The sequence below is a fragment of the Dipteris shenzhenensis genome, chromosome 5 (genome assembly GCF_047967505.1).
Source record: "Dipteris shenzhenensis isolate YYH24624 ecotype China chromosome 5, Dip_SZ_1.0, whole genome shotgun sequence".
Taxonomy (NCBI): domain Eukaryota; kingdom Viridiplantae; phylum Streptophyta; class Polypodiopsida; order Gleicheniales; family Dipteridaceae; genus Dipteris; species Dipteris shenzhenensis.
In genome coordinates this window covers 51237146-51250787 of record NC_141600.1, presented here as the reverse complement: position 1 = coordinate 51250787, position 13642 = coordinate 51237146, and the positions used below count along the sequence as shown (strand labels likewise).

The following is a 13642-nucleotide window of genomic DNA, read 5'->3' as shown; positions in this document are numbered from 1 at the left end:
TGGGCGCAGAGAAGCTGCGCAAGTTCAGAGACCTGCTTGGTGTGCAGGAATTGGGATTGAGCTCGAGGGGGAGTGTTGAGATATCGAGCTCCACTCGCGATATGCCAGGGTGACCGTTATACCAATCAATATACTTCTACACCCATGGTTTGGCAATTATATAAATCTTAAAATTTTACATGGAATGCTTGGGGGTTAAAAACAAAAATACCCTACATAACATGTGCATTCAATGTGGGGTATTGTCCCTATCTCTAAATCTTAGGCCTTTAAAACAACCCTTTTCCCTTGATACAAACTTATGGATTTTTTTAAGAGTCCCATGTAGAAACCCCTTTTAATAGTGTACTTGTGTTAAATTTATTAAGATTTTGGCACTTTAAGAACCCCTTCTATTAAATGCACATCAAATATTCATATACTGTAGAGTGCATTGCCAAGATAGAATGAGGTTTAATTTATTATTGTGATGTGTGCAAAACTATGATTTTTTCCTATCATGTGCTTTTCCTTGAAAGAACTAACATCTTCCTCATTATATTCAAATCTCTTTATACCTCCTTTTTATCATAGTTACCTTAGCTCCACGTCTCTCCCCTTCTTCATCAACTGGACTAAAAAAAGACACATGTGAAATAAGACTTGATATAAAACAAAATAGAGATGGAGATGGTGATAAAATTGATGCAAAGATGACGTCAACGAAGATGAAGATGCTCGAACTTTTCAATGGGAAGTATAGGATAGGAAAAACTCCTTGTTTTGACTATTTGGGAAAGAATGTTGAGAGATCATGAATAAGAAAAGGATGAAGGTGCAGATGAACATGTCCATGAACATAAACAATGAAAAAGAGATGGAGACAGATATAAGCATTCTCATTCTCATTAATTTTTTCCAAAAATTGAAACAAATGAATTGATGTAATGATTGGTTCATATTAAAATGTAAAACTTTATCAATAACTAATGAGTCATGAGTTATGCCACCTTTATACTCTACCTTATAAGGAAGAAAGAAGATGATTCCGAGATGACGAATCCAAATAGTCTGAATGGCAATGACAAGTCAATGGTGATCACACTAATATTGCCATGCATGCCTTTGGTTTATACTATGCAACGTTCTTATATGGAATGTGTTTTTAAATTTTCCCAATTTGGCCTTATGTTTCTTTCATGGTAAAATTTTGAGATTGATGCACGATTGTTGTTCATCCTGACACGATCAAAGAACACCTTATCTTTCCACCCTTGTTTTCCTATAGCATTCTCAAGGGGTTCACCTAAAAAAATTTAGTGTACCACGTGCATTCAAAAGGAGGGGTATTTAAAACCAACTTTTTGGAAAATTTTAACAAAATTACAATAACATAAGGGGTTTTTTAATTCAATTTTTGAAAATTTTCACTTAGTTCATAAGTAAAGAGGAGTGTTTTTAAATTTTAGTTGAGGGATTTTTTTAATACCGTTTGAACGCACGTGATATATAGGGTTTCTTAGTAGTGCACCCCCCAAGATAGCATTGATGTCTTATAAACCAAGAGGTTTGGTATGTGTTGCAAACAAACCTTACTCTCTCAAGCAATTTCTCTCTCTCTTGAAATAACTCTAGCGATCTTGGCCAATTTCTCTCTCACTCTTGAAATAACTCTTGCAATTTCTTTGTCGCTCTTGAAATAACTCTAGCGATCTTGGCCAATTTGTTGTGGACTTTAATGACATAAGTATAAAGGTTTTATATTGAAAAACGTTCGTGTATAACTATGTATACACTCTTCCTAAACGTTCTTGAATAACTATGTATACACTCTTCCTAGATACTTCTGTTCTTACATTAATGTGATATGTATATATGGTGTAAACGTACATGAGTATATGGAACCATGACTTGGTCTTGAAATTGGATTTGTGATTCCCTTTTTGGAATGACTTGATTCATTTAAGTGGAATATTGGTACTAAAGTTTTTTGTAGGATGCCATTAGAGTGCTCTTCCTCGACGGCCAGCTTAGCCTTTGAAGCTAATAGAAAGATCTCGCTCGTGGAATCCTATGCTGTAGTTACTCGCCATGCAAGTCAATGTATGTGCAACATCAATGACTCAATTCTCGTGTGCCTCGCTGGTTCTGTTTTTGGCTCTAAATCATGGCCCGAATGCTATTTTCTAGAAATTGTTTCTCGAGTATGGCAAGGCAAAGATCTTCGGGAGAAATCCCACATTTTTGTATATTCGGCCTTTTTTGTCGGGTGTGACCAAAGCCTAATACGAGACGGCAAAGTCATTTTAAAAATTCAAACACAAGAAAAAGAAAGTTAAAATTTTTGAAAAAATGCATTGCTCGGTCAACAGTATATTATTATTATTCTTCTTCTTCTAGCTATAACAGCTCATAGCATTCATCAACACACCCTTGCGACTGTCTATCAACTTTCTACAATTATCATCTCCCCCTATCTTCACCAGAATAAACCTTCAACTCGCCCCTATCAATTTGCTATCCATGGCTGCATCTTCCTTCCTTCTCTTGTACTGGACTGTTATTGTAGGTGTGACGTTGGGCCAATTGAGTGAAGGGCCAACTCAAAACTTCAGTGTGTCATCTGAAACAGCTGCTCGTTATTCTGCTACTCTAAGCGAGTATGGGGGATTGCGAGCTTATGCTGTTTTCTCAGGAAATGTAAAATCTGCAATCAACGGAGTTGATGCAAAGTTGCTGTTCATCCCGACCCCTTCAAACACCTCCTACATCCTCTCCACGTACGTATCACAAGATCCTCCCGACGGGGGAGCTGTGCTCTGGATGGCAAACAGACATCACCCGGTGTCTGGCAACTTCTCTCTCTTTCTTGATCAAAGCTCTGGCAATCTGGTGTTGTTAGATGGGGATGGATCACTGGCCTGGTCCTCACACTACGACAACAGCTGGAACAGGTCAGCAGGGACCTCTGTGTCTATGGACCTGGTCACGAATCCTGCCAGTTTTCCGCAATCTCCTTTCGGAACTCCATTACCATTCGGGACTCTGGTGCTCTACGTTGCCAATACAATTCTGTGGCAAAGCTCGGATAGTCCCACTCACGCTCTCATGACTTACCAGTTTTTCAAACCAGGCATGAGCCTTATCAGTTGGGCATCGCTCTCTGATCCTTCACGAGGTCTCTACAGTCTGGTGATGGAGACAGGTGGTTTCGCCCTCTACTACAATGCTTTTCCCGTGTCGCAAGCCTACTGGTTTTGGAGCTACTACGGTCTCAATGACGCCTTTGGTATCGCCCATACCTGCAGCCATGAGATCTGGGCATACGTGGATCCCCTGGGTGGCCTCGACCTTCAGCAGTATAGTAACGATACTCCGATTGCCTCGCCAAATTCGACCTTTCCGGCGGACTTCTGCGCTGCGCATAGCGAAATCGACGGTGCTGGGATTTCCTTTGCTGACTACGGAAACACCGGCAGCGATGTCACCTTCTTGATGCTGCAGGACGACGGAAATTTGCTCGCCTATGCGTTGGGTCTCCCCTGGATTCAAGAGCTTGATTTGTTCAGCGCCGATCGTTGTGTTCTACCCAACGAGTGTGGACCTTATGGGATCTGCTCAGCATCTTCGAGTTGTGCATGCCCTTTGGACTCCGACGGTTCTTTTCCACAGACGTTTCATAACAGCTCGCAGGGCTGCCCGCCAATTTTCAATTTAAGATGCCGCGATCGAGACCCAAGGAAGCAGAAGTTCTTGCAGTTGAGCGGGGTTGACTATTTTGCTAACAAGTACTCATCCCCATTGAATTTCTCCACCGAGGACACCTGTACAGATGCCTGCTTGCAAAACTGCTCCTGTCTTGCCGCTTTTTGGCATGTTCACACAAGTTCTTGCTTCCTTGTCGATCAAATGGCTAGCCTGCAGGGTTCCTTGAACGGTAGCTATCTCGCTTTTCTTAAGGTGCAAGATGTTCGTCAACCAAAACCAAACTCTACTACACGACGCATAGCTGGAGTGGTTTCTGGTGTAGTTGCTCTGCTGATCTTGTGTCTGGTAGCAGTTCTCATCTACAGGAAACGGTTTACGGATGCAGAACTGGAGGAAGACGACCCATTTTGGAACGCCGTACCAGGGTTGCCCACAAGGTATTCGTACAGAGATCTCGATTCCATAACGAGCGGGTTCAGCAAAATATTGGGCAGGGGTGGGTTTGGAGCTGTGTATGAGGGAGTTCTACAAGATGGAACGAGGGTGGCAGTGAAGCGCTTAGAGAGCTTAAGGCAGGGCGCAAAGGAGTTACGAGCAGAAGTGGTGATCATGGGAGGCATTCATCACTACAATCTGGTTGGTTTGATTGGGTTTTGTGCTCAAAGCTCACACAGGCTTCTTGTCTATGAGTTCATGGCAAATGGCTCCCTTGATCATTGGCTCTCCACAGCCCAAAATGAAAATGCAATGAATTGGGAGCGCAGATTCACCATAGCCCTTGGTGCAGCACGAGGCCTTGCTTACTTACACAAAGAATGTAACAACACCATCATCCACCTTGACATCAAGCCTCATAACATCCTTCTCGATAACGATTTTGTAGCCAAAGTTTCTGATTTTGGGCTTTCTAGACTTATGGGCAGACATGAAACCCATGTGGTCACTACCATGAGAGGCACACCGGGTTACATGGCCCCCGAGTGGCTCACCGACGTGGGTGTAATATCCGAGAAATGTGATGTTTTCAGCTATGGGAAGCTACTCATGGAAATCCTCGGAGGCAGGAGGAACTTGGAGACATCATTGGCAAAAACAGAGAAAGTCTACTTTCCATCCTGGCTCTATCATCAGATGGCGCAAGAGGGCAGAGTGGATGGCTTTAAGGAAATGGCAAGGGTGGAGAGTGACGAGGAGATGGGTCAAGCCAGGCTTGTGGTGAAAATAGCTTTCCTATGTATTCTAGAGAATCCAGACCAAAGGCCCTCCATGGACCTAGTGGTCCACATGTTAGAAGGTCGGGTGCCCCAATTGAATGATCTTCAATTGTCCAATTTGTTTCAAGGCCTCCAATATGCTCTTAGAGCACCTGCTCCCCATTTGGCCCAAATCCAAATTGAGGAAGCCCTTGCTCCCATCTACCAATCTCCTTCTTCAAAACTAGCCTCACAAGGTAGTGGTGGGATGATGTCCCTTCATATTTCTACAAGGTGACTAATTGCAATCCAAGGAGCAACAAGGCATCTCGAAAACTAGGGAATATAATGAATGTGTTCGCTTTATTGTGCCTGCTAAGTTCACATAATAGTTTGTCTCCTCCCTACTTTGTTTTTCTATTTGTCTCCAATTCACTTCAATATAAAATCTCCTCCAAAAATAAGCACTAAAAAAACAAGGTGGCAAAAGTACTAAGGTCCTACTTGTATTTTATGTATGAATATTTGTATACAAAGTAAGTGTAATTTAATTAAGTTTTTATGCATATATACAAGTCATAGAGTGATCTATCCCATAGGTATGTTCCTCCAAATGTGGTCCCAAGTGTGAGCCATAGATAATAGTTGATTATTTGAATTGCAAGTGACAATTAAAGTCTCCCATTGTTTTTGTATGCTTGTTGATTGTGACGTATTTTGGGACATTTCAAAGATGAACTCACCTTATAACATAATTTGAATTTGTGTAATGAAGATGTTATCCTTTTTTTGTGTGGGTCTATAACTATTACATTTTATGAATCTTTTGTTTTGTTTCTTGATATGAGCAATTGTTATTTCTATCCCTTCACGTGTATATGTTTCTATGTTCTCAATCAATATTACGTTGCATGCCAAGTACTTTTGTTTGAGTAAGCATTTGTTGCTACATTGTTCATGATTAAGAGTTCTAATTTCTTATATGAGTGTATAAGATTTTTTGTTTTTTTGAAGTCTTCTTCATATTTAGGCAATGATCTTGTGTTTAAAGATTGTATGAGCGTTGTTTGTGAGGTGTACCTTTCTTGTCGTGGTTTAGAATTTGCCATCTTGATTGTAAATTAGTTTTTCCATTTCTTTATTAATGTCCTTTTTTATGACTCTACAGCACGCTTCCCCACTAGGAAGATTCTACAAAGTCTCTCTTTGTAACCCCCTCTTCCCCCCACCCCCGCTCTATTTGTCTGTAATTTCCCTCACCTATCATCTACCCGCAGCTTGCCACCTGTCATCTACCTGTAGCTCGCCACCTATCATCTATGTGTAGCTCTCCCACGTTGATCTAAATTCATGACCACCGCATTGGCGTTTGCTCGGTGTGACCACCAGGGGTGCTTATGCAACCCGAGTGATGCCCTTTGAATTGAGAAATGCTCCATCGACTTTTCAAAAGTTCAGAGTAAAAACTTTCGGAAACTATCTCACTAAATTCATTGCCTTTACTTGGATGATTTCAGCTTGTTTCTTGTGGGATTTTAAGTGCTTGGATTATGCCAGTACATGTAGTTGTATGCCTTGTTGGCAATGTTCACGAGCAAGGTTTGCTCAGTTTGGCATTGCATTCGGTCTGTGTTGGAGAGATATTGGTGCTCTAATTTATGTACAGGAATTGTGTAGGCCTTGTGGATATTTTGAGATAGTTTATGCACAAAGATTTGTGCAGTTAAATTTGGTTGTTGGAGATCTTTTATGCTGATTTTGGACATCAATGTGCATCAGTTTTCTTGGGAGACTTTGCAAAAAGAAAGACAGAGATGAAAAAACATGAAATTTTTATTATTACACAAGTAACACCTATTTCATTAATTTTGGATGCGTGCACTATCCAAATTCGTTTGGACTGGTGCACTGTCCAAATTCATTTTTTGAGGTACTTTTGTATTTAAAATGGCAGAAAAAAGAGGCTCTTGAAACAAAATATTGAAGAAAAAGGTGCGGTGAATAAAATTCAAATTAAGAAATCCAACATGACATGTTATTAAAACAAGAGTACATTAAAAACAGAGTTCATCACATTTGTGAAAGTAGTTTATGATATAACTGAGGGATCCAAGTACGAGTAAATCTCAGAGCCATATGGTGTCAAGAAACACCTTTTACTAGTTGACATAAGCTACAATCTTGCCATCACGTTTGCCATCTCTATCACATGGGTTACACAATCCTCTATGTCATTTTTTTATCTGCATCAATATAATTATAACATATAAAGATACACAAAGAATCAAACATTCTTTCTTTCAATGCTTCTTGTCTATTCCTAATACTTTCAGCTTGGTTTGCTAAATATTTCCGAGAATGAGTGACTCTATAAGACATCTCTTCAAATAGACATGCAAGCTCTTCTCTTATTGAAGAGTACTTTCCTAGCTCTTCTCTGCAATGTCTTATCTTATCATGGTCTTCCTTCTAGAGCTGCTTTTGCAAAGAAAACTCATCTTTCTCATCTTCTATCAATGGTCCTTGCCTCTTCCGCTCCTCTCGATGTCTTTTTTTCTTGGCAATCCATGATAAGTTGATGTTGATTGAAAGCTCAATAGAACTAATAATTGCATAAACTTTTTCCATTTGCAAAGTATGTGAGTAGAAATTGGAGTGGCGAGAAAAGATAGCAAGGAGATAGGAGAGGACTTGAGAACCAAGTATGCGAATAGCAATAGGAGACGAGAACTGAACTGAGTATGTGAGTAGGAATATGAGAGAAGAACTAAAGACCTTCGAATGGAGGTTGTGATGCTCTGGGTGTACACTGAGTCTCTACTTCTTGTGCAAGATGTAGTGCTTTTGGAGTAGACTCAGCCTCTTCTTTGTTTGCAATGCTACTTCAGTTGCATGTTGTTTTCCAATGGTAGCAATTAGGTCGCAAATGGTTTTACCCCTAAACAATTGTAGATCCTCCTTTGAATATTTGAGCTCTGAAGGTTCTTTTTATGAGACCTGTGGCTTCAGTGTGAATTTTTCATTGAAGATCAACATGCACTTATAGGAAAATCTCCACCCACAGCTATGCCCATCCTCCTGTTCCACTACCAAACACCTTTGGAAATCTGGCGAGTCTTTATACTACCCTATTTCTCTGGTAGCAGATACCAACTTTTCGACTGCCGACCTCCCTAATGGCATTATGACATTAAAAAAACTTACTGTGTCTATTGAATAAGATACGTAACATGGAAGTAAGAACTTATCAATAGAACACTTATGTTTGCACTGATCCATGAAAGCCTACAATCGAGTTGACAAACCAACAATGGTTCTTTTCAAGGTCCCAAACCACCATACTCCAATGTGCACTACACGAACAATTAAGAACCACTATGATTTAACACATTGTTGCCAATACAACATGAAAAACAATGTTTAGATGATACTTACATCTCGTGATATGCCATAAACAAGACTCACATGCCCTCTAGATGTAGAGGTTGCAACCATTTGCAAACATCGACTGTTGTCTTTCTGCTATCACCAAGTATAGGAGAAAGGAGAGAATCCAACATATACACACAGTTCTATACTGATCTAGGAAACCGTGAGATAACTATACTACACCAACAAATAAATGAAAATTAGCTTATTAGATTTCATCAAAATATTGAATTATCAAGCCGAGCACAAGTTAGCATCAGACCGAAGAATGGCCATCATAACGTTGTCATTAACCTCTTTTGAAGGAACAAAGAGGATTCAAACCTCCTCTCCACCAAATTCAAGATGTTGAGGTCAATGTTCAATTATAACTCTAACATTAAAAGAGTTTCCCATTTCTTCTAATGCAACCTCATTTGTAGAATTAAGTTCTTCTATCCTATTTGTCTCTTTGACAACATTCATTTCACACTTCTTTGAGCCATTATCCATTTGACTTGAGGGACAATCCACAATGATGCCCATAATAAATGCTCAAATGGTACATATTACAAATGCATGTAGGTGCTAGTTGATAGTGTGGTTGCACTCTACATCCCAAAAATTTGACCGAGCACCAACAAGCAATTGTAACCAACCCTCCACCCACAACTGTGGCTATCTTTTTGATGTGGTACATGACATTTTATATGCTCTATTTGCTCACCAACGTTGGTTTTCAATAACCATGTTGCTTTGTATCTTTGAATACTTCCATCTGGATTGTACTTCACTTTGTATACCCATTTGTTTGCTATGGCCTTCTTTCCTGGTGGAAGGTCGCATAATTGCCAAGTATTATTTTTATACAAAGCATCATTTCTTCATTCATAGCAGTTTGCCATTTAGGCTTGTCTACTCCATCTTCGAAGTACACTGGCTCTTCTGTGGCCATGATGGTAGTCATAAGAGCATATTTGATGGTTTCAACCTGAATTGCTTTGCCTTTCTGAGCATATGTCAATCTGCTAAGTCTTTTAGGCTATGCCTTCTAAGCTATTCTTAGACGGTGACACTTGTATCATTGGGCATATTGTGACAGTTGTATCATTGGGCAGATTGTGATAGCGGTATCATTGGGCAAATTGTGATAGTTGTATCATTGGATAGATTGTTAGTGGCACACATTATACTTTTGTCAAAAAATATTTTATTACTCTATATAAAATGGCTTATCCTTATTGTTTTTGTATATAGGAATCCTAAAGCATGCCAAGATTGTCATGGATGTTGATGTTTCAGTATTTGTCAATGATATGACCTTGATGCATGATGGAAAAGATTATGGCCCAAAGGACTTCCCGCAATGGAGTGTACTTAAGACCACTAAGAGAGCTTGGTTGTTGGTCGGAAAAAAAAGAGAATTTGTTGTTAGTGATAACAAAGAGGGATTTCAAGGAATATGAGGAGCCATGGGTGAGCATGGGGTGCAAATTTTGGAAAACACAAATTGCTTCAGAAGGGCATTGTGCTCAGAATCACAATAAAGAAGGACAACACTTTGGTCACAATTTATGCCACGTCTAGAACTAGCAATAGACAATTTGTTCTATCCAAGAAAGATGCAAAGCACTTTGTGATGCCACCTCCAAAAACAAACCAATTTCTTGAATTGATGCCTACATTGGAGATCCTCAAACTTGTATGGAGCAACTCCCCATTGTGGAAGCAAAGAGAATGCAGTCAAAGATAATGCTTGAATACTTCCAAGGTGCCATCGTACAAGGACCTAAGGTAAAAGGATCTACACATGAGACAGAAACTACACGGGACGCGAGGCACAACATACAACCTTGGTTCAGGGTCGCACAGAGATGAGAGAGGAAGTGGATTGGCTGAGACACATGCGGTAGCCTTGGATGAGGTGTCATACACATGGATGCTCACTTGGATGATGTAACTCAAGAAGGTGATGGGATGCAAGAACAAGTACAACCCTTGAGTACACTTGAAGTGTAGGCAATAGAGGAAGAAGCAGGGCATACTAAAGCAATTCTGATAGAGCCTCTAAAAAGTAAACCACAATGCCAAATGCTGAAGGCGAGTACTTTACGAGATGCGATACCAAGTTCTAGTATTGCTACAAGTACTCGAAAAAGAGGTCGTTCATCTACAAAAAAAGGAAGAGCAAGAGCATGACAAAGAGGACGGTGATCAAATACTTTCAGATTTTGAAACCGAAATAAAGACAATGAAGAAGCAAAATCTTTGTTTCAATGAGGGAGTGACAAATGATGGCCCACGCTATATTTGGCGCCAAAAAACATATGTTGTAAATGTACAGAGGGTGCTCAAAGCAGGCATCTTCACAAATAGTAAGACATTAGACCCAGTCTATGTTGAACAACTTTACAAGGCTTTGGTTGATGGAAAGAAGCTAGTAATGTCAAACGTGGTCATCCTTCCAATGGCAGATTGTCCAAAAAAAGACAAAAGTAATAGTATTAGTTTTTAGAAACCTGAAGATTTCCTGTTAGAATTCACCAACTTCATCGAACAACAGGTTCCATCTTTGCAGAAATGACAAAGTACAGTGGCAAATCCAGACCGACGTATAAAGTATGCCAAGTTCCATTTATTATCTCATTGCACATTTGAGCCGATTGATGAACAACACTTTGCATTTTCTTGTAATGAGCATGGTAATGCTAAAAAGCATGTTGGAAGACTTCCTTTGGAGGCCTTGAATCAAGTTCTTGAATTCCATTGGTACGATGCACGCATATGTATTTTAAAGAATCAAAAAAAAATATCTGATTGAGTCAGAAATACTTAATCATGATATTCATGCATTCCAAAAGATCAATTATACTTCAGAGATGCTGGAGAAAGCATGAACCATATGGGGTTCTTTCCATTCTCCCATAAGCACTTTAAAACAAATTGCTACTAAAGCTCAAACAAAGGACCTTATTGATTTCTACATAGGCTTGAGTGCAATTGTTCCAAGGGGAAATCAGGAAAGGACAGAGGTGCTGAGAAGTTTTAAGACTGTGAAGGACAAGTATCAAGACTACACAAGTGTAATTTTCCATCCGCATGAAGTGTTCTAGTAGATAAAAGAAGTGTTTGCTTCATATGAGAAGGGAAATATCACATATGACACTCCCTCACTTATTACACAAAAGGAAAGGAAGGTCGAGAAAAAAGGAGATCATGGCTCAGATCTGGAGACTTATGAGAAACGTGCTAGACAAGTATGCAAGCATGGCTACAGAGAAATTAATGAATAAACAATGGTTTCTTGGTAAAAAAGATAAAGACCATTGCATGGAATATCGTACCATCCAGCATGTGAATCGTGATGTAGTGAAGAGCACAATCGAATATTTGCTCATAGAAAAAGGCATTTCAATCAGTCTATGTCACATTAAAACTAATATTGTGAAGCAAATTGCAGAGCTTTATCATCACTAAAGAGAAGGCATGGGCAAATAAGTGGGTAAGGGTACATGAGGATGGATCACAAGTTACTTCTTATATGACCAATGAAATCTCAAAAAATGTGCATTCATACGTACAGAGACTCATCAATGAGCACTCTCTCTGAAAAATAAATTCTTTTCACAACGGATTTCAATTCAGAGTGGAGATAATTTTAGAGTTTGGAAAGCTTGTTGAATTCAAGGGAGTCTCATGCAAAGACTTCTTAGCTGCTGACACAATGTGGGATAAGCCACAACTCTTCTTTAGATGAAACATCAAGTGCTAATGTTCATCACCTCACTGACAGAATCTTATGTACCACCATTGGTAAAATGGGATTATGTAATATTGTCATATTTGTGGATAAAGAAGAGAAGGAAGATATGTTTCTCACCTTACAAAAACAATATCAAAGACAACTGAAGAGGTACAATAGTGTGTACTCAACAAAGAGGGACAAGAGAGAATGCAGCCTGAAACTACAAAATATTACATCCTTTGTCTTATGCAAGATTAGTCCATACCCTAATTTATAGATGAACATAAGAGGAAGTCCAAAAAGATTGCAACTAATGCTGGAAGAGCATGAAGCTCCAAGTCCCCTCCATCGTCAATAGAATCACTATGAAAGACTAGCAAAACGTGGCGATCTCTTACTTGGTATGATTGAATTTTTGCAGCCATCAGGTAGGGAGGTCACCCTGTGTCGAATGGGCTATTTGCTCAAAGCTATCATTAGGAAAGGCTATCCTATAGATATTATTGAAAGCATTGCCTACATGGGGTACATGGAAACCCTAGCTCATCTCACAACTAAGTATAAAAAAAATAAGGTCGACATAGAGATGGATGGGGAAGGAAATTGGTGAATACAATGATGATGATGTCGATGACGGTGAGGAATCCGACAATGAATATGATGAATATGGTAATAGTGATTTTTCCTCAGATGTCGTAAGATGATGAACATATCTTCAGGTATGAAACCTTATCTTTTATACTTCTATGCTTGTTCAACAAAGACTTTTTTTAAAATTGAATTAATTAGGATATGTAAATCTCATAAGATCTTCAAATAGATATGTCATTCGGATTAAGGTGACCTCCCTCCTTGGCGGATGTAAAAGTTCCACCATATTAAGAAAAAGACCACCAATTTTGGAAGGACTTTCATAGTAAATTCATTTATGATGATGGCATTTAGGGACTACTTGCTCTTCTAGCACTCAATGCAACCTCTTCGCATTCCCTCTTATATTACTTTGTAGATCAGGGTGTACAATCTTCATCAACAAGATGAAGGATTTTAAAGTTTGTAACTTCAACATGCATTCTCTTTTATCTCTCCTTGTTGTATATACTCCACTATAGATCTTAAGCTCATTGCCATATATTGGTTTTCTAAAACATGAAGCATGGCTTCTTTGTCTTATTTACTAACAAAAATGATAATATTTTATAATCCCACTTATAGTAATTATTATATGCAATATTCTATCAATGAATTGTGAAATATCAATAGTTGTTATGTCATTGATAGAAAAGAGTTGCGGACTTTTTCCACATTGTATCATCAATTAGGAAGTCCTCATATGTAACTTCCTCAAACTCCAATTTCCTTCCAAGTTTTCAAATTATATCTTCTATGAATTGAAAGCTATGGTTGATTTTTTGTTATTCTCATTTGGTGCTCATTGAGCAGCTTCTTTCGCACTGCCGCGGCAGCACGGCGGCGACCCTTTTTTTTTTGGGGGGGATCACTTCCCTTCCTCCTCGTCACCCACCTCTCCCCTCTTATTTAATTAAATTTATCTTTTGAAAATTATTCCTCCCTCCTCTACTCTTTCCTTCCTCTCTCCCTCTCCCTT

The 13642-nt window shown here is 39.2% G+C and overlaps 1 protein-coding gene across 1 annotated transcript; it reads left to right on the top strand.

Moving 5' to 3' along the window:
- The first annotated feature begins 2502 nt into the window (after nucleotides 1-2502).
- LOC147902161 (G-type lectin S-receptor-like serine/threonine-protein kinase SD2-5) lies at nucleotides 2503-5178 on the top strand. Its single transcript, XM_087374441.1, has one exon. It carries the CDS (start codon nucleotides 2503-2505, stop codon nucleotides 5176-5178), a length of 2676 nt encoding a protein of 891 aa, XP_087230567.1.
- Nucleotides 5179-13642: the final 8464 nt, after the last annotated feature.

What these genes read in the sequence shown, in the direction of transcription:
- LOC147902161 (XM_087374441.1), top strand. Translation starts at nt 2,503, where the DNA reads ATGGCTGCATCTTCCTTCCTTCTCTTGTACTGGACTGTTATTGTAGGT.